The sequence below is a fragment of the Pteropus medius genome, unplaced genomic scaffold, assembly GCF_902729225.1.
Source record: "Pteropus medius unplaced genomic scaffold, Ma_sr-lr_union100, whole genome shotgun sequence".
In the NCBI taxonomy this organism is placed as follows: domain Eukaryota; kingdom Metazoa; phylum Chordata; class Mammalia; order Chiroptera; family Pteropodidae; genus Pteropus; species Pteropus medius.
The window spans coordinates 3,494,090-3,516,063 of NW_024354499.1; the positions used below are offsets into that span (position 1 = coordinate 3,494,090).

Genomic DNA, 21,974 nt, shown 5'->3' on the forward strand with positions numbered 1-21,974 from the left:
GTCCTTGAATTCTTTCTAGCAGCATAAGAAAGAACCTGGTCACCAGAGAAGCCCCGAGTTGGAGTCCCTCTTTGGACTCTCCCACCCCCACCCCCATGGAGCTCTCCAGCACCACGGCAAAGCAGATGGCCTTTCCACGAACACTCACCTGTATAGGAATAAAATGCGCACACAGAGGGAGGCCTTTGCCAGGTAGCATTTTATTCTAGTGAAGCTTCGAGGCGACCTCTTCAGGTACTGAGGGCTGCTTCTTTGCACATGGCACAGGAAGGTAAGAAATAAAGAAAAAAGAAGAGATGCAGGGCGATGAGGCAGAGGGGCTAAGCCCTGGAGTTTACTGAGTGAGGGAAGGGCGGAAGAGCCCGAATGCTGGTCCAGCCCCTGATCAGAACCAGTCGATCCTGTCCCAGGGAAGAAGCGGCTCAGACCTTGGGGGATGTGGAAGAAGAGGATGATGGGGACATAGCATGGACAGAGTCACCAAGATCAGAGCTCTTCCCACTGAGAACTCAGCCACCTAAGCAGGCAACTGGGCATTTGGGAGAGTGGGGCGGGGCAGGGTCAACTGGAGAAGCGCCGAGTATCAGTAATAGGAGAATTGTTTGGGTGTCTAAAGCAACTTCAGTGTGATGAAATTGAGGCTTCTCTGAAGTGACGAGAAACCTCAGGGTGTTGACCCAAATTATGGGTCTGACCCACCTTACCGAGGCAGTTTGAACTTCTAAATCCTCTCCACCCTCCCCTCCCATTTTAACTCAAGCTCTCCTTCCCATTCCAGCTGCCTCTATGGGGTGGGAGAACTCCCAGCCAAGGCAGACGGAAATTCTGAAGGGAGGAAAATTACGGTGAAAAGTCACCCTGGAGTGTGGAGGACAGAGTAGCACTTCCTTGAGTTCATTGAGCACTAGAGCTCAAACTGCCAGGCTGAGGGCTAGTCCTGTCATAGTTCTTGGGGGTTGTAGGGCCGTTTACAGATGAAAAGGAAATGACTGTCACAGGAGGCATCATTCCATGACTGAAGAGAGGACATCTTTAGATTGGCACAGTGTTCACTGTTTCCAGCATTGTTGGGCTCACCTGGAATCCAGAACCTATCAAAAGAAAATACAAAGAAAAACTTATTTCCAGTGAGGAAATGAATGACTTCAATCCCAGCTTTGAGATCTGTACAGTGGCAGTATCATAGCCAATGAGGTTTATCCGAAGCATTATTATTGCTAATTGAAACAATCCCAGCTTTGGTCCTAGGTAATAGAGTCACAGGTTTTGGCACCCAGGCCGGAGAGAAAGGGAATTGGTGAACTGACAACTTCTGAGCCTGCAAGCAGCCTCCAAATTATGGCGAAACCAGCCCACCTCTCTCAAGGCCCTACACAAATCCACAGTACTGAGACCTGACCTAGAACAGGGTCCCGGCCAAAACTGGGTGGACAGCCAGGCTGCCAAACCCCAGCGAGCACAGAGAGGCCACAGATTTGTCTCCAATCCCACAGCCAATTAGTGGCAGAGGTGAGCTGGATTTTGGCTCAGTGCTCCTGCCATTTGTGAAAGGGAAGAATCACAAACCCTGTAGTCAAAGGGAAATATCACTCCCACCATTCGTGCCCTGTCCCTGGCTAAAAGAGTGAGGCGAGGAGGGAGGGGTCCGAGGGCCTTACCTCATACTCTGGACCTTGTCGAATGGAGTGTCATCTACCCAGTACCAGTCCCCCTCACTCCCTGTTTTGGTCAGGCCAATCCAGTGGACAAGTCCACCTGCTGTCTTGTACAGGAACTCCTGTAGGAAAGACAGAATGAGTAGAAGCGCTGCCATCACTTGGAGTTGGAGCACCTGTCTCTCTGGGTGTTTTTCACCTGTGCTCGGTGACCGCCCACAGACACACTACACACGCTGACCTCTCTCAAACCTCTTCCTGTTCCTGCCCAGAGTCCATCTTCCATTTTCTGGTTTGTCTCTGCTCTGCAACTAAGAGATTCAGGACTCAGGCCTTTCTGCCCCTTAGGAAGAAAGTACTGGAGCACAGAAAGACTCAGCTAAACCCCAGAGCAAGGAGCCCAAGAGAACGGCCCAGATAATAATAGCTAAATTTAATGAGCACTCAGTATGTGTGAGGCATTATACATTTATATGCACTTACCTGTTTTGTTTTGTTTTTCCTCTGAGGCAAGTACTATTATCATATGTGTTTCATCTAGGACAAGTTGGAGACCAGGTTGGGACTCTAGGCTTTGGCCCCAGAGCTCATGCTCTTACCTGTGTTGCTAGCGCACCTCCCAGATGAAAGGGGCTTGGTTGATATTCTGCCTCATCAGGTAGACTTCTTGGGTTGTGTAGTATCAGTAATGTTATTTACAAATATTTTTGTTTTCTGGGCACAGAGAAAAATTGTACCTCCCTGACCTCTTTGAAGCTAAGAGCATTGAATCATTTGCTTTGCAAATAAAATGTGAGCAAAAGTGATGTCTGTTGTTGCTAGAGAGAGCCAAGGCACAATTTGTCATGTTTCCTTTTCCTGCCTCAGCAATTATGGAAACATACGTAGAGATGAAGTCTCCTTTGACCTACATCCTTGAGTAACCACAATGAATAAAATCCCTTGTCAGCCCTTGTTGGACATGCAGTGTAAGTGAGAAGTAATCTTTCACTGTTACGTCACTGATATTTGGAGATTTTTGTCACCGCAACATAATCTTTCCCATTCTGCTTAATACAGCTACTAATGCTGTATTAAGCTACCCTCTTCCTAGAGCCCATAGGAACAGCACTCACCTGTTCACTCTCTGAGGTCACTGAGGTCAGGTGTGAATCTCTGGACTTACAGAACTGCTGGGCACTGTACCAGGTCTTTGAGACACGGGAAAAGTAATAGAAGTTCTCCTTGAAGTACTTCCAGCCTTGAGAAATCATCTGGAGAATGTCACCTGGAGAACAGGAGTGAAAGGTGAACGCTGGTGTTCCTGATTTCTCAGTGTGGTGGGGATACTTGAGTGGGATCCAAGAGATAGCAGTAAATGAGGCTAGGCTCTGGGGTCTTTGAGTTCTTGTGTAGAGGCTTGGGGATACTCTCTCAGATCCTGAAAGTCTGGCTGAGACTAGTAGAACCTCTGGTCTCAGAGAGGGGAGAATGAGAGAGGATGGATCAAGAATCTGTCTCTCTCATGAAAGAGAAAGAATTCTCCACTTACCGTCACAAGTGGCTAAGCCTCTCAGCTCTGGACAAGAAACTTAATGAAAAATGGCTAGCTTTGGGCCAGAACAGAGATTCCTTAATGCCTTCATATTCTGTGCCTTTGTGTGAGAGCCTAAGCTGGTCCCTGGTCCCTCCTTTCCTGAAAAGCCCCTAAGTCCTCCCCAACCCCAATGCTCAGCCCTCTCTTCTGAGCTTTCCAGCCATGCCTGCCCCTCTCCTCTATTGCTTTCCTCCACACATACTGAGACTGGCAAGGTCCCATGGACCACTGATCAACTTTCAACATTCTTTTCTGAGTCACTTACTTTGCCGTTTGAGTAGCTTCCCGGTATTCTCCAAACTGCTCTGGAGTGCCCGAACCTTTGTGTTTAAAGCACTGGCTTTATCCAAATCTCTTTGTAACTCTGGGATTTGGGCATTTAAATTGTTGACTTTCTCCCAACTTTTCGTTAACATCTGGATCTGAGCATTGGCTTTTTTCACATCGGTTTCCAACCTCTGGATCTGAGAATGCATGTGATCCAGGCTAGCATTCACCATCTGGACCTGAATGCCAGCTGCCTCCATGCCACCTCTATTCCTCTTAATTTCAGAGCTCAGGGTGCTGACGTTGTCTACGCGACCTTTCAGCAGTTGGGCATTGGTCTTTATATCTGATAGTGTGCCCATAACCCAGGGATCTGGATTTGAAAAAATCAAAAGGTTATTCAAGGGGATCCATAGGGGTGGGAGTGGTGATGTTTTCAGGGTGATAAAAGGAAGGGCAGGGCAGGGCAAGGAAGGGAAGGGAAGGGCTGGAAGGAGGGAGGGAGGTGGTGTGGGAGGGAGGAGGGAGGAGGGGAGGGAGGGGCACAAGAACCAATGAAGAAATAGGAAATTTCCCTCGATGTGAATGAAGAGAGTATGAAGGGGTCCTGGTGAGGGGAGGGGACATGGGGATTTATTAGCTTGTTGGTCAGGTTCTCTAACTAGTCAGTTGAGGCTGAGGATACAGCTGAGACTCCATCCTGTAAGGTCAGGAAATACTTTGCTCACTGTTAGGAGCTGTCACAAGGCTCTGGGTCAAAGGGACACATTGTTCAGAGAGGGAAGAGAAAATGACACAGATGAGGAAATAGGTGAACATTTCCCGGGGACAAAAGAGTGTGTCTTTGAGCACAAGCATGCAAGTAGGTTCTACTCTAATTTAAGACCGGGTTCTAGTCCCCGCTTCTGCTTGCCTGTGAAGTCTTCTAAGAGTGAGCCTGTGATTATCAATCTTACCATTACCCAAATCTACCAGAGTTCTTCACACGTGGTAGGTGCCAATGCATGTTTGTTGAATGAATAGATTATAAATGAGAAGAGAGAAGGCCACAGCTCCTGGGGTTGGATCCTTGGGAAGCTTGAGCCTATCCTTTCCCTTCCCATTCAGGAAAAATTTCCCCCGACTTGAGAAAAAAAGAGCAACAGCTCATCTTACTGAGGACAAAGACTCTGTGGCTACACATGGAAAGAGAAGAAGTAAGACAAATGAAAAAGCCATTGGTGGGAGAGACCACTGGAGAGCAGGAAAGAGAGGGTCTGGATGTTGAGGGAGCCAACTGGCTCTGGAGAAGGACCAAGCCTGGATGATTAAACCAGAGGACTTACAGAGAATAGCCTGCAGCAGGATGGAGGCGAGCACAACCAGCGTCAGGACGATAACTACAGCACGAACTGTGCAAGGTTTCCTCAGAACCAGAGGCGAACCCGTCTTGGGAGGAGGTTCTGTTGGAAGAAGAAGAAAACATTTGTTGAAGGCCAGCAAATGATGGCTTTGGAAGCAGAGCAGTGAGCAGGTTCTGGGCAGCGACTGGTGCTTGCCTCGGGGCCAGAGGGAGATGTTCTGTTTATCTACAGTGAAGTGCGCGTCAGGGACCTCGCTCTCTGCAGCCTTCATTTTGCACGCTCGCGCTAGCGGCACAGGTGTTTCTAGCTGGCTGTCTCCCCAAGGAACTTTTATCTAGAGGAAAAAGGAAGTGAGTCCCACAAGAGGTCATCATGTCATCCCAAAGTTCTCCATTCCTGACCTAGGCACCTTGCCTGGCTTATGCCACAGCTCGGTCCTCTCCTCAGAGGTCTGAGTTTTCAGGAAGAGGCCATTTGTCTTCTTCTCTGGGGCATCTGTTACAGGGACCTTTTAACCATCTTGCCCCCAGGCTATCCTACCTGTTTTATCCCCTCATCCTTCATCCATTCACCCATCTATTCATCCCACAAATACATATTGAGTGCCTTCTAAGTACCAGGCACTGTACTATGACTGGGTCACAGAGATGAATAATTCAGTCTTTGCACTCAAGCAGCTCACAGTCTGGAAGGAAAGACAGACCCAAGGAAATAAATTATAACACAAGAGAATATGTATGTACAGTCCAAAGGAAGTTCAGAGAATGGAATAATGGTAAAAAGTTCCATGTAGAGGGATAAGCATATTTAAAAGTATAGGAACATAAGACAGCATGGTGTGCTTGGCAAACCGTAAGTAGTTTGGTAGCGTTAGAGTGTAAAGCATATGAGAGTAGTGGGGTGAGCATGGGTCTACAGAGGCACCTGGGATCAGATCATGACGATCCTTTTGGATAGTGTTAAGAAGCTTGAACTCTGGCTTATGGGTGACATGGAACCAATGAAAGACTTCAGGCAGGAGAAAAACAAGAACAGGGACATTATAGAAAGATCACGCTAATCATGTTGAGAAGCATAGATTAGGGCATGGAAAGCCTGGAAGCAGGGAGACCAGTAAGGAAACCACTGTGACGAAATATTCTACTTTCTGTTATTAAGGCATCTTAGATGATACAGTATCCCTTTATAAAATGGGGCTTGGAGATGCAAAATGTGAATGTAAAACCTGGGTTTTCCTCCTTGCTGCCTGCACTTGTGAGCCTCTCAAAGCGGGGAGGCTCAGCAACATCAGACCAGGAACTGTTCTTTCATTTGTGGGAGTTTCTCAGTGCAGAAATGAGCAGATTTGGGGGCTCAGTGAAGGACTAAGTTTTCTCCTGGCTAGCTTCCCATGCTTTGAAGAAGTCTACCAAATCTGAGAAACCTCATATATAAAAGATTCTAAACAAATATTTCTTGGAAAGTAGGAAAAGAAAGAGGGAAGAGAAGAAGGGAGAGAGAGAAGGAAAAAGAAAAGGAAATCAGTTCAGATAACTGAGTGGATGGAGATGATAGATGATGAGATGGATGGATGGATGGATGGATGGATGGATGGATGGATGGATGGATTGATGGATGGATGGAAGACTGATAAATGGATAGATGATGGATGGATGATCAATGGGTGGATGGATGGGTGGATAGATGAATGGATCAATTAACTGATTGGATGACCCATCGATGGATGGGTACATGAAAGATAAATGATTGGAAAAATTGATGACTGATCATTAATTCTGAAACCTACAGTCGATGGACTGGGATCAGTCTTCTAGAAGCTACTGCTTCTTCCCACTGCCTCTGGAAGTGCTCATTCATTTCCATAACAACAGCATAAAGGAAGTGTGATTGACAACTTACCCAAAATTCAAAAAACTCTGGCCATAAAACTAGAAAGTTAGCCCAGTCTCACTGAGGCTGAACCAGTGGGCTGGATGACAGAATGGTGTCAGGGACCTGGGCTGGAGGCTAAATGAACAGGGCCAAGGAAACAGCTACCTATACTTTCAGAGGATGTTTGAGAGGATCCTACTTCCCTGAATAGCCCAGCTCTGCCTGGCCAGCCTGTTGTTCTTACAGGCCCCTTGCTGCTCTCTCTCTCTCTCTCTCTCTCTGGCTAATTAAACCTCAGACTGGAGCTGCTTTTCTGACTGGGTGACAGAACCCAGAGAGAGCACCATACCACGCTTCCCAAGTGCTGAGAAGGAAGCTGGGTCATAAGGATGGTGTTCCATTCATCTTATCTCATCTCCTAACCCACATCTGTCTATAGCTTCCAGGACTGCTATCTGGTCTAACCTTTAAAATTAGCTAATCACACAAACTGAAGGCCTCCCTCTAACTCACTGCCTGTCTCTGTGACTATACCTATTTTCTTCAGGCTGCTCATCTAGTTGCAGAGCCTTGGTTCCCCCGGTTAGAGTGTTCTGCTCCTGGACTCTCATGCTTGGTACCCCATCTAACCCCAGAGTCTCCTCAGCCCTTCTGCTCTTGGCTTCTGGCTTTACATTCACGACTTGTCATAGTCCAGGGCCTGGGGGTAGAAAAGAATCAGAGTTGCTCAAGACCCTGGCAGAAGGTGCCCTTGGGGTCTGGGTCTTCTCCTGCAGCATATAAGGGAGAAGAGCTGCCACACAATATGACTCGAGAGCATCTGGCCCCTTCCCTCTCTCTCAAAAAGTTGACTTTTCCCCAGCACTCGCTGGTTGTAGCATAAGCCATTGATGGAACACCCATAAGCCCTCTCAGTGGTCCCAGGAAAGGATTCAGAAGCCTTACTACGCTGGTGCCAACTGTGGGAAAAAAGTGCTGAAGGTGGGAAGCATTTATCTAAGTGATAGAAGTAGAGGCCTCAGATAGATATTCTGCTGATTGCTGGGCAAAAGGCTGATCCAGTATGAGGAAGTTAAACATGAAGCAACCAGAATCCTGGGCTGTGGGCCTTGTGGGGTTTTGGAGTGTAAAAGTCCCAGCTAGAAGAGTTTCATTTCCCACTTGTAGGGAAGGAATGAGTCACATGTGGCTTCTTCGTGGTCATTTGCAGGTGTTGCTGAGCACGAGCACCAATCCTGCACCAATTCCTCTGGATGCTCCATGTGCCCCCTGGCCTGGCAGCCTGGGAGAACGGACAAAGCAGGAGACAAGTTCCTTAGCCAAGCTTCCCAGCCAGGAAAATTAGCAGTTCTCCTGGATGCTCAGAAGATGCCAGTTCTTCCAGAGGATGAAGAACTTCCGGCCAGACCAGGAGTGACCAAAAATCTGCTCTAATGAGAGAAAGAGAAGTCCATGATCGTTTTTCGGTTTGCCCACTCGTCATGCTACAAATGTTCTAAGACCTTCTCTAGATAAAGGCAGAAGAAGAAAACAATGTGACCACTTTTTCTCCTTCTCTGGCTGGGACCTACCCTATGCTTAAAGGTGGACTATGGACATAATCAATGGGAGTGGGAATGGAACCAAGTTGTTAAGAAATTAGAATGGACAGAAAATTGGGGAGAGGCAACAGGGTTGGGGTGGAGGGCGAGGGCAGAGAGGAGAAGGAACAATGACTATGAAATGAGAAAGGAGCTATTACAGCTGGTCAGGCTGGTCCACAGGCCTCAGAAGGGCTTCTGCTTATCATGGAATAGGGGATTTGATCAGCACACCCCAGATAATGAGAGGATTCCTTGCTGCCCTCTGGATGTATGCCCTGGGAACAGGGGGTAGAGCAGAGACACCAAGAAGAAAGGAGTGATAGGTGAGACAATTCATCCGTTTGTTTCTCTAGAATGCCTGCTTTGTACCAGATTACAGGGAGAAAGTCGGATAGACCCTGCCCGTGTAGATAGCATATCTTCTGTTGGAAAAAACATTCTTATTTTTTTAATTCTAGAGAGAAAGGCAGTCTCTCCCAAGACTGAAAAGGACCATGGAGACTGCAGGGGGCCTCTCCAGGTCTCCCTTGAACTGGGAATGAGGTCCTCTTTTTTAGGACATTGTGCAGATGTGTTTTTTCTGGAACAGTGACAATGAGCTAGATCTCAGTGAACAGGCTGTTATGTCTGGCACCATGATAAGCATTTTGTATGGATATGCGTGGATGACCTGCTGCACAGAAAGATGGCTGAGTCCAGATAGAGGAGGCTGCTCTGAACTATGCAAATCAAAGAGCACTTGCCTATGGTCTTACTGGGAAGGGCAGATTCATATTAGGAAAGTAACAAAGGGCTCTTGGAAAAAGTGCACACAGTTCTTTTTAAATCTTTTATTTCTTTGTTATATAAATAATGATATTCATTATAGAAAAAATCCAGGTAAGCAAAAAAAAAAAAAAAATTACCTGCCTTAACCAAAAAAAAAAAAAAAAAAAGCTGTATACCAGTTTATTCTTCCTATCTCTGTGTATATGGATACACATCTACATCTAAGTCCATAGCTGTATCTAGCTATAACTATGTATATATTTATGTAAGTATTAAACAAGACAGCTCTTGTTTATCTTCCCCAACATCCTTCTCACCCCCATTTCTGATACCAAAAATTTCTCTCCTTTGAGAAACCACTCCTCCTTTTGAACTCCTACATTTATTGGCTCATAGCCAACATCAGCAGGTTTAGTTTTTAATCACATCCTATCACTGACCCTGAGTCTTCTGCTTCCTGCTTCCACTCTAAGGACCCTTACATATAATTATTGGGCCCACCCATATAATCCAGGATAATTTTCCTGTCTTAAAGTCAGTTAGTGAGCAACCTTCATTGCCATGTAACTTTGCCATCTAACTTAATATACTTCTAGGTTCTGAGGTTTAGGATCTTGACATCTTGGCAACCATTGTTCTGCCTACCACACTTCATCACCATATTAAGTTTGGGTGGCCTTCATGGAGCCAATCAGAAAGTTTGGTATGTGTCCCTGGAATTTGAGACATAGAGTCTGGTACTTGACACATAAATGAAAAGTCTAAGGCCTTCAGCTGATGAATGGATAAATAAACTGTGGTACATCAGACAATGGAATATTGTTCGGAGCTAAAAAGAATGAGCTATCAAGCCATGAAAAGACACGGAGGAACCTTAACTGCATATTACTAAGTGAAAGAAGCTGGTCTGAAAGGACTGTATGGCTTCAACTATATGACATTCTGGAAAAGGCAGAACTATAGACACAATAAAAATATTAGTGTTTGCCAGGTGTTAAAGGGGAGGGAGGGATGAATAGGTGGATAACAGAGGATTTTTAGGGCAGTAAAACTATTCTATATGATACCATTATGACGGATACATGTCACTTTACATTTGTCCAAACCCACAGAAACAACTTCATTAAGAGTGAACCCTAATGTAAACCATGGACTTCGGGTGGTAATGATGTGTCAATGTAGGTTCATCAATTTTAACAAATGTACCACTCTGGCGGGGAAAGGTTTATAGTGAAGGAGACTGGGGGAAGGAGGCCAGAGTATATGAGAACTCTTTGTACTTTCTGTTCAATTTTGCTGTGAACCTAAAACTGCTCCCCAAAATAGTCTATTTAAAAGGGGGCAGGGAAATCGAAGGCAAGAAGCTTTAGCTAGCTATTGCCTTGGGACAGCAGGGTGGTGAAGGAAGGCAAAATTTAAAGGCAAAATCTGCTCTTCCAGAGTTTGGTAGGGGAAAAAATGTGTGTCAATAGACCAGACTTGGGCTCCTTCTGGTAGGAAGCTATTCTTATTTGATTAAGAGGGGCTGTGCCGATAAGGACGACCTGGAGGAGCGTGTGGAGAGACCACAGGAAAGCAGGGCTGAGGTGAGGCAACAGCCAGAAGAGGCTCGCCTGTGCTAAGAGAATGGCCAGTGAGAGATCCCCATAATGCAGTTCTCCTAAACCCCCCACGAAAAGCACCCCTAAGAAAATGAACTGGCATTTAGAATATGTTCCACCTAGATGTCGTGAATACCAGATTTCAACTCTTCAAGCAAGGATGACCTTTCTGCCATCTAGAGCAAGGTACGATTTGGTGTGGGGGTGGGTAAGAGTGAGGAGGAGAGAAGGGAAGGGAATGAGACAAAAAGTCAAGCCCTCCCTCCACCATCTCCTACCTCCAAGACTGAGCCTAGCCTGAGGAAGGGGAGAAATGCTGATTCAGTAAAAGTCTGCCGTGTTGTGATTATTTGACTGGATTATTCAGGGTGCATTAATGTGATCAGAAAAGCTATGATACCTACCTGAGATTCTATCCATGTGTGAAGAACAAGAAAGGAAAGCAAGCATTCATTTATTCATTCAGAGAAATGTATCAAGTGCCCATTGTGTGCTAAGATTTATGCTGATGTCGAAGATTCAGCCTTGAACAAAATAGCCATGGTTTCTGCCCTGCAGGAGAGTGCAATTCTCTCTGGATAATTCTTGGCATCGACCTGACTTCCTGCAAGTAAGAAAAATAAAGTATATCCCTCATTAAGCCTAAAGCAATAACGAAAAAATGTAGTTTAAAACAGTGTAAAGCATGACATTTTCCCAAACTTTTATTTAAAATATAATACAGAGATATAGGTACATCTTTTAATTTCCTGCAAATAAATCTGTTTTTGCATATTTCTGACTCTGAACAACATAAGAACTACATGCTTACACTGCCCTTGCTCAGAGCTCCCTTCTCTGGGTAGGGTGGGGAAGTGAGAGAGCTACATGTCTAAGACCTAGCACAGCGATCCTCAACTCTTGGAGCACGTTTGTAAAAATGCCAGTGCCCTACCCCCAGAGATTCTGACTTAACGGCTGTGTGTTGGGACTCAGGTAGCAGTATCTTTAATAACTCTTGAGGTGAATCCCACATGCAATTGGAGTTGAAAACCACCAACCCAGAGGAAAAACATTGAGTCCTAGAATGGAATCCTGTCTCTGCAACACCCCAGCTGGCTGGATGGTTTGGGGGACCCTCCATCCTTTGTGTCAGTTCAGGTCAAGTGAGATAACTTTATGTGGAAACATAACAAGAGTTGCTTAGTCAAGATGATTGTTGAATGAAAACATCTGGCAGTGTTTGTCCAGAGTTATTCATCTTGAATTGGAAAGAAAAAACAGAAGTAAGCCATCTTAGGGCCAAAAACAAACAAAAAAACAAAACCTCAAAACTCCATAGCTTAACTGCTCTAGAGCTACAGGCGTGTGTGTGTGTGTGCAGGACCTTGAAGAGAGCAACCTACCATCAGTCACACACAGAACATTGAACACATGCACAGAGAATCAAGAACACAATGAGAACCTCTCACCAGAGAGTCATTCAGCAAACACATATTGCATGCCTTCTCTGTGCCAGGCCTGCATAGGGAGTGAACAATAAATATTGGAGCTTACAATAAACAGAACACAAGTACATCACATGTTGTGTTAAGTGACATGAAGGAAAAGTACATAGAGCACTGAGAGCATGTAAAAGAGAAGCGGACTTTGTGGGGATAGAGAAGATGTCCCTGGAAAGGGACATTTGAACTGAGATCTGAAGAAAAAGTACGGGTAAACTTTTGCAGCAGAGGAAAAGGCATTCCTGCAAGAACGGGATTCTGAGGGAGTGTGACACACTGGAAGAAAGAAGGAAGGCCATAGAGACTGGGACAAAGGGATGGTGCAGCATGGTATTTGAGAACAAAGACTCTGGAGCCAGACCATCTAGTTTCAAATCTGGGTTGGCCGCATTCACTGTATAACCATGGGCAAGTTACTTAACTGCCTCATCTGTAAAATGGGTACGATAATGATATCTGCCTCATAGGCATTTTGTAGCAACTCAATGAGTTAATACCAGCACAAATATATATAGTAAGCACTCAGTAAATGTAATGATTATAATCATTACTAATAATTATGGTATTCCCACTGCTTTATAGTTAGGGGTGGGAACTCTCATCTACCTAGTAACATGTTGATTACTCTGAACCTTTTCCATCAGGAGTTGGATAGCAAATTGGCCTAAAGTATGAGAATATTTTTGTCCCACATCGGTACTTACCAAAGAGCCCTCTGGAAGAAAACACTCTCAATAATCTGTGGATGAGATGACCCTTCTATGGATGAGAGTCAGACTCTTTGCCCAGCCTCTTCTGTGATTACTCAACGAGCTCATGTTTAAAATGTCATATATGAGACCCAATGGCGTGGATTTCTCCACTCCAAGGCCACCACTGCTTGGTATCCGAATTGCCAGCACAGCAGCTAACGCTGAGCCCTCAAAATGATACCGTTCCTTGGGTGGATTAAAGTGCCACCTAATAGCAGGTTGATGGCTTTGGAGCCCTGCCATCAAGGAAGGGACACAGTTTTGTCTTTATCACCAAAGAAACTTTTATTTTGGATTTGGGTTTGTTCTCACAGCTTGCCATGCTTCTGCCAACAACACCATCCATAGTCACTTAATAAATGTCATGACATCCCATACTCCGTAGCCCTTTTCTAAGGAACTTACTTTAGAGTGGAGGAAGAAAGGCAACGGGCTCGCACCATAGGGTTTAATGTACTTGCCATATATTTCATCACCCAGAAGCAGCTGGCCTTACAGAACGGTCAAATGGTCTGTTGAAGAGTCAGCCATAGAACCAACCAGAAAACACCTTGAAATTCTAGCAGCTGTTCTGCAGCAGGTAGCACCTGATTTAGGGGTTCCTTCTTCCCCCAAAATCTTTGGATCTGGGTACCAAGGAGTATAAATAAGTATCTCTCACATTGACATATAATAACCCATCCTCAAGGGTTTCACTTGCTGTTTCTGAAACTTTGAATCTGCTGACTTAAGGTACCCAGAAGAGAACTATTTCCACCAGGAAACACAACAATCATTCCCCTAAATTAAGAGCTGAGACTGCTACCAGACTATTTCTAACATCTCATTACACTGGAAAACAGTTAAAAAAAAAAAAATCATAGGTTTGGCATTGTCACAGACTGGGTTTTCCAAAAGCAGACACTGAGATGGAGTTTGGTGTACAGGGTATGAATGGAGGACCAACATCTGTGGAAGGGAGTAGGAGGAGACAGGATTAGGCAGAGAGAGAAGCTGAACTGTTTAACTGTAGTGCAGGCCCAACAAAATTCAGTCAGCCCCACAGGAAGCGCTGGAGCATATATGACCCACCAGACTTTTCTTATGCTAGGCCAAAATGGCCAAGCCTGATTAGCCCTGGCTCACTTGTTCATTGGGTATAGACCACTAGGGAAAGGCATGCCCTTGGGTGAGGGGATCTCTGTAACTGAGGCTCCCTGAAGGATCTGACTCACAGCTAGAGGCCACCTGCTGACAGTCCTCTCAACAAGTGAGGCAACAGGTTCTTTTTTGAAGGGGGATCTGGGAAGTACGTCTCCATGTCTACCACATAGGATGAATGATCCTGACAATTAAGGGAAGAAGTTCTGCTGACACGCAAATGGATTGTGGTAGGAAGCACCTAAGATGCTGCCCAATGATCTCTGCCTCTGGATTCATGCCCTTGTGAGCTTGGACATGTGACCTTTCCCCACCAGTTGATTCTTCAGATGAGACCATAGCCCCAGCCAGCAGCTTGATTGCAACCTCATGAGAGATTTTGAGGTGCCCAGCTAAGCCACAGCTGGATTCCTTACTCATAAAAACTGTGAAACAGTAAATGTTTGTTGTTAAAGCCACTAAATTTTGAGGTAATTTGTTACACAGAAATAGATAACTAATACAGAGACTGGTAAGATTACAATCAGATATGTGGGTATCTTCTAGTTCAATCTGTAGTTTGTAGTTCTTCTGGAACTCTTGACAAACAAGATGACCAACAGACAAAGATAGCTCAGAAGGTTTGGTTCATTCCACCAAGTAAAGAACCTAGGCAGTTGATGTGCTAACTAAAGAGAAAAGGAAAACAGAATGAATGGTTATGGAGAAAAGTCATATGGTCTCATGAAAACAGTAGAAACAAGGATTAAAGCCACTACCTGTATTTCCTTCTTGTTGTGTCAAGTAATAACATATGTATATGTGTGTGTGTGTTGTGTGTGTGTGTGTGTGTGTGTGTGTGTGTGTATGTGTGTTCAATTTATCAGCTACTTTATTTTCCAGAAATAATCTGGTGTTGTATCCACGGTCAAGTGTACAAACATCCACTCACACACACACCAAACCTAAAAATTATACCATATCTATTATATATTTGATGGTTCAGTGTCATGTATATTTTTATTTTTATTTCATTTCACTTTTTACTTCCTCTCCCTTACTATTGGATGCAACTATTCGGAACATCCAGATGGAATCGTCACAGAACTAAAGAGGAAGACCCATCCCTCAGCAATCCTGGACTTGGAGCTGGATGCAGTAACTTAAAAGACAGTGGGTTGTCTACTCATGGAGAGAGGGTGTGTTTCAGTGGAATAAGATATAGCTGTACTAGGTCAGGTGACAGCAGCTTGGGGAATTGTCAGTATGAGGCAAAGGGTATATATAGGTGTTGGGCTGTAGAAATCGTTGTCTTTTTTGGTTGCCCAAGATATGATCACCCTTCTTAACAAAAAGAAATCTTAAAATCAGTGGTAGACCGGACCCCAATTATAAGTCAAAAGACAGGCAGTCAGACATTTCTTCTTCCCGACCCCCTGGCAGCTGAATCTCAAGCACATCCCCCAGGCTCAGGCAATCAGATGCTACCACCTATGTAACTGAGACAAAAATGCACTGTCTCAGAGATATCTGAGATTCTTCAAGGGACATCTTGTGGGTCATCTCTGATGCCCATTCCTTCCTTTGTCTTACTCCATTTTCTAAACCTTCTCATTGAGTCTGAGAGCAAGTGATTACCATCCCAATAAATTCCTCTGATACTTAAATTATGCCTACATGAGATTGCTTCTAATCGAGAACCCTGAGTGATAGCCACCCAGGTCTTTCCTTTCCTATTAAGACTGATCCAGTTTTCCCAAAGTGTGTGTCATGGAACACTAGTACAGAAATATATTCTGCCCCAAAGCAGGTTCCAATATTAAATAAGTTTGGTAAATATTCCATGCTGTATTCCTTTTTTAGAGATTCAAGGTAACTGGGCCCATATTAAAGGTTCCAAGAAGTCCATGTTAAGAAAATCTGCTTAACATTGTTTATAACAGAGTTCCCATTACAATTTTTCTTTTATGCTTACTTAATGCATGACATTTCTCACTCTGAAAAACACTGGTCTGAAGCCAAAAAAAAAGATTTGAAGAGAGACTGCAGCTCCCTCCAAGTTCCTATTTGTTCTGAGGTCTTACCACTTCCCCAGTTGAATCACACAAAGAATCATCACCCACTTCAAAAGTGTCCATGTTACCCATAGAATTTTAGTGTCATTATGTTGAGTAATTTGTTCCTCTCCATTAATTTCAGATGCTTCCTTTGACATTAACAAAGTGTTTTATTCTAAGGTCTAATAAGGGTCTCTCTATTCTGTTTCATTGATTTTTTAATTCTTTTAATATTACCAAACTAATAATTACTTTACAAAAACATCTTAAAATATGGCAGGTCTCCTTTTTAACCTTTTTTTAAATGAAAATTTTCTTAGTCATTCTTGTTCTTTCAAATTACCTTTTGGCAAGTTACGAAAACAAAATCCTATTGAGATTTTAAGTAAAGCTTAATTTTAGTAAATTTAATAATTTAGTAAAGCTACAAAATAATTTAGGAAGATTTGACGTTCTTTAAAATTGGATGTCTTGTCTTTATACCCAGATGCACATGATTTCTCTCTATTTCCTTTATATCTGTCAGTCAACATTTTTTGGTTTTCTTCATGTAAGTCACAACCTTTTTTATTTCCAGGAAAGAAGATAAAGTTATTATACTTATAGAGATGATAGTAATTTTTATCTACGGAATCTGAAAAAAAAATCTGGAAATATTGTTTAAATTGATAACAGAGTTCAATAATCATATGGACAAAAATAATCCACGTGAAAATTTTCCCTGTATACCAAAACAATCCATTAAAAATATGAATATGCATATCATCATAGGGGATCTAAATACCCCACTGTCAGATATGGACAGATCATCCAAACAGAAAATCAATTAGGAAATAACATCCTTAAATGACACATTAGACCAACTGGACATAATTGACATTTACAGAGCCTTCCATCCCAGAACAGTTGCTTATATATTCTTCTCTAGTGCACATGGAACATTCTCAAGGATTGACCACAAGGATTGATCATAATGCTTTGAAACTAGAGATCAACTGTAGAAAGAAAGCGGGAAGAACCACAAATACATGGAGGTTAAACAACAGGCTACTGAAGAATAACTGGGTCAGAGAAGAAATAAAAAGAGAGATCAAGAAATACATAGAAACAAATGATAATGATAGTACAACGTATCAAAACTTTTGGGACACAACAAAAGTGGTAATAAGAAGAAAGTTTATATCATGCCAGGCCTATCTCCAAAAATAAGAACGAGCCCAAATAAACAACCTAATGCTTCATCTTAAAAAACTAGAAAAGGAAGAGCAAATGAAGCCTAAAGTCAGCAGAAGGAAAGAAATAATCAAAATTAAAGCAGACATAAATAAAATTGAAAAAAATAGAAAAAATAAATGCAACAAAGAGCTGGTTCTTTGAGAAGGTTAATAAAATTGACAAACCCCTGGCTAGACTCACTAAAGAAAAAAGAGGAAGAACGCGAATAAACAAAATCAGGGATAAAATAGAGGAAATTATGACTGACACTGCAGAAATACAAAGGATCATACAAGAATACTATGAAAAAATATATAACACTAAATTTAATAACCTAGAAGAAATGGACCAGTACTTAGAAAAATACGACCTTCCTAGACTGAATCAAGAAGATCTGGAAAATCTAAATAGACCAATCAGCAGTATGGAAATTGAAACAATCATCAAAAACCTACCAAAAAGTAAAAGTCCAGGACCAGATGGCTGCACTAGTGAATTCTACCAAATATTCAAAGAAGATTTAATACTCATTCTCCTCAAACTCTTCCAAAAAATCTAAGAGAAGGCAATACTTCCTAACTCTTTATGAGGCCAATATTACCCTGATACCAAAACCTGGTAAAGATAACACAAAAAAAGAAAACTACAGACCAATATCTCTCATGAACATAGATGCAAAAATCCTCAATAAGATACTAGCGAACTGAATACAACAACATATTAAAAAGATTATACACCACGATCAAGTGGGCTTCATCCTAAGGGCACAGGGATGGCTCAACAAACACAAATCGATTAATGTGATACACCACATAAACAAATTAAAAAATTAGAATCATATAATCATATCAATAGATGCAGAAAAAGCCTTCGACAAGATACAGCATCTATTTATGATCAAAACACTTAAAATTGGTATAAAAGGAAAGTACCTTAACATAATAAAGGCCATATATGACAAACCCTCAGTCAACATTATACTTAATGGTGAAAAACTAAAAACCTTCCCTCTAAGATCAGGAACAAGGCAAAGTTGTCCACTATCACCACTCTTATTCAATATAACATTGGAGGTCCTGGCAAGTGCAATCAGGAAAGAGAAAGATATAAAAGGCATCCAAATAGGAAATGAAGAAGTCAAACTGTCACTATTTGTGGGTGACATGATTCTCTATATAGAAAACCCCAAAGACTTCACAAGAACACTACTAGAAAATTAAGCAAATACAGTAAAGTTTATGGATACAAAATCAACATTCAAAACTTCATAGCATTCCTATAGTTTAATAATGAAGTGTCAGAAAAAGAAGTGGAAAAAATAATTTCTTTTGCAATTGCAACAAAAAGAATAAAATACCTAGGAATAAATCTAACGAAACACGTGAAGGACCTATATAATGAAAACTACAAGGCCCTATTAAAAGAAATCGAAGAAGATACAAAGAAATGGACAGATATTCCGTGTTCTGGGATTGGAAGAATCAACATAGTTAAAATGACCATATTACCTAATGCATTATACAGATTTAATGCAATCTCCATCAAAATCCCATCAGCATTTTCTAAAGAAATGGAACAAAAAAATCATCAGATTTATATGGAAGTACAAAAGACCCTGAATTGCCAAAGCCATCCTGAGAAAAAAGAACGAGGCTGGAGGCATCACTTTGCCTGACTTCACATCATACTACAAAGCAACAGTAATCAAAACGGCATGGTATTGGCAGCAAAATAGACACACGGACTAATGGAACAGAATTGAGAGTCCAGAATTAAACCCATATTTATATAAGCAAATAATTTTCAACAAAAAAAATCCAAAAACATACATTGGAGCAAGAAAAGCCTCTTCAAATAAATGGTGCTGGGAAAACTAGAAAGCCACCTGCAAAAGAATGAAACTAGACTGTTGTCTATTATCACACATCAAAATTAACTCAAAATGGATTAAGGATGTGAATATAAGACCTGATACAATAAAATGCATAAAAGAAAACATAGAAACTATACTCAAGAACCTTGGACTTAAAGAGGATTTTATGAATTTGACTTCAAAAGCAAGGGAAGTAAAAGCTAAAATAAATGAATGGGACTACATCAAACTAAAAAGCTTCTGCTCAGCAAAAGAAATCATCAAGTTAAAGAGACAACCATTCAAATGGGAATATATATTTGCAAGCAATGCCTCCGATAAGGGCCTGATATCCAAAATGTACAAAGAACTCATATGACTCAATAACAACAACAACAACAACAACAACAACAAAATGATCCAATCAAAAAAATGGGTGTAGGACCTAAGCAGACACTTCTCCCTAGAAGATATACAAATGGCCAAAAAATATATGAAAAGATGCTCAACATCGCTAGCTATTAGGGAAATGCAAATCAAAACCACTATGAGATACCATCTCACACCTGTTAGAATAGCTATAATCAGCAGGACAAGTAACAACAAATGTTGGAGAGGACGTGGTGGAAAAGGAACCCTCATACACTGCTGGTGGGACTGCAAATTGGTACAGCCACTACGGAAACCAGGATGGAGATTCCTCAAAAAACTAAGAATTGATCTACCATATGATCCAGCAATCCCTCTACTGGGTATTTACCCCAAAGACTTGAAAACTCATATTTGCACACCGATGTTCATAGTGTCATTATTCACAGTGGCCAGAACATGGAAGGAACCGAAGTGTCTTATGATAGATGATTGGCTAAAGAAGCTGCAGTACATATATACGATGGAATATTACACAGGCATAAGAAGAGGTGAAATACTGCTATTTGCAACAACATGGATGGACCTCGAGATAATCATGCTAAATGAAATAGCCAGACAGAAAAAGTGGAAAATCACATATCACTTATATGTGGGATATAAACCTAAAAGCAACAAATGAGCAGGACAGAGACTCATGGACATGGACTATAGATTAGTGGTTACCAGAGGTAAGAGGGGAGGGGGTAGGGGTGAGATAGATGGGGTAAAGAGGGTCAAATATGTGGTGTCAAAAAGAAATCTTATTAAGGGAGGTGAATATATGGTGTAAATATATATATGCCTTACTGTTAAAGTGTACAGCTGAAATTTATTGGATTTCGTTAACTAATGTCACCGTTAAAAAATAAATAAATTTTAAAATAAAATAAAATTTAATTTAATTAAAATAAAAATATAGATAAAATAAAAATTGGTAGTATTCCAGATATTTTTAAGAACAGAATTAACAGCACTTGGTAATGGCTTTGGTGTAGAACATTTTGGGGTGGCATTATCAATTAAATTTTTCAGTATTTTGTGCTGCCTCCTTCTGTCCCATTATCACTCTCCAGGAGAACCATGTTGGATTATACAGTATAATTCTAATTTTAAATTCCAACTTGTTGCCTCTAAATCAGTGGTCCCCAACATTTTTGGCACCAGGAACCAGTGCTCCTATGAGAATCTAATGCCTGATGATCTGAGGTGGAGCTGAGGTGGTGATGCTAGTGCTGGGGAGCAGCTAACAGACCATGAGCAGTACCGGGTCTGCAGCCCGGGGCTTGGGGACCTCCGGTCTAGATGACACTTTTCAAAGTTCTTGGTATTCCTAATTTTAGCACTGCTGGTATGATCTTTGCTATTTTGATTTATTTTGTTCTTTTCATTTCAGTTGCATGGACCTGAGTTTGATTAACTAGTCTGCTCCTACCCCCGGGTTATTCTCGGAAATCTGCCTGTAAGGTTCTCTGTGACTATTTTTCCCTTCACTTTTTACTGATTGTTTAAATACGTTAGGAAGAAAGGTCATCTGCTAGAGCTGCATCCAAGATCTGAAAAGAAAAGATTTAGAATAGTGGTAGAGGAGAAAGGAAGAGGAAACTCACCGCAGACAAAGAAATGGACAGGCAGCCCCCCAAGACCACATGGTGACCCCATAATTCAGAGTGGCCCTGTACATTTCAGACTCTTTGAACAGCGTCCATGGAGATAGGTGAGGGAAATGCCAAAGCTCCTTTTCTGGAAGAACTTAAAATCTTGCAAATTATGCGCTCAGAAAAAATATATATATCAATGTAAATAGTTATTAGGGCATCAAATTACTAAGCAACAACCAATTGGAATCATAGACTTTAAGGGTTAAAGGTTACACTTCATAGGACATAACAATTTCTGAAGTCCAGGCACCTTAAAAGACTCCTTTGTTATGTGAAAACAGAACAGGATTATACACTTTCAACAAGTCTTCTCACTGGGCAGGAGAGTAAAACTGATGCTCTTTGTAAATATTCACAATACATCTCTTTATCAGAACTCACTTTAAATTGGTCTGCTTTCTTATAGTTTGGTATGAGGGATTTTTTTTTTTCACATTTCTAAGCCCTTTTTTATGAGCACCATGCTCAAGGTTAAGACTATTCTCAAAGTTAAGTTCATTAGTCCAGGAGAAAAGTCCTGAGAAACTTCAATATAGGTGGGGGGAAGGGGTAGAGGATAGAAGAGAATTTTAAACAAATGAAATATGCAGTAGTATGTTCAGAGATGTTTAACAACTGGCCTTCTGGTACTAACAGGGAAATCCTAATGTGTGATATTTGCCAGTTACCATTGTGTAAATATTCCCACCATGGCCACCAAGTGACCAACATGATGTCATTGAATGCAGAGTTGAGAAGAAATGTACATGATGGGTTCTTGA

The 21,974-nt window shown here is 42.1% G+C and overlaps 1 protein-coding gene and 1 non-coding gene across 2 annotated transcripts; one reads left to right on the forward strand and one right to left on the reverse strand.

Annotated features, from left to right (window-relative positions):
- Nucleotides 1-839: 839 nt before the first annotated feature.
- CD207 (CD207 molecule) lies at nucleotides 840-5,112 on the reverse strand. Its single transcript, XM_039852549.1, has 6 exons — nucleotides 5,037-5,112; nucleotides 4,824-4,940; nucleotides 3,497-3,871; nucleotides 2,771-2,922; nucleotides 1,659-1,777; nucleotides 840-1,091 (listed from the first exon to the last, which is right to left on the reverse strand). The coding sequence occupies exons 1-6, from the start codon at nucleotides 5,110-5,112 to the stop codon at nucleotides 941-943; spliced, it is 990 nt and encodes a 329-aa protein (XP_039708483.1). The 3' UTR covers nucleotides 840-940.
- LOC120594722 (U4 spliceosomal RNA) lies at nucleotides 1,161-1,298 on the forward strand. Its single transcript, XR_005650667.1, has one exon. It is a non-coding gene; the product is annotated as a U4 spliceosomal RNA (small nuclear RNA).
- Nucleotides 5,113-21,974: the final 16,862 nt, after the last annotated feature.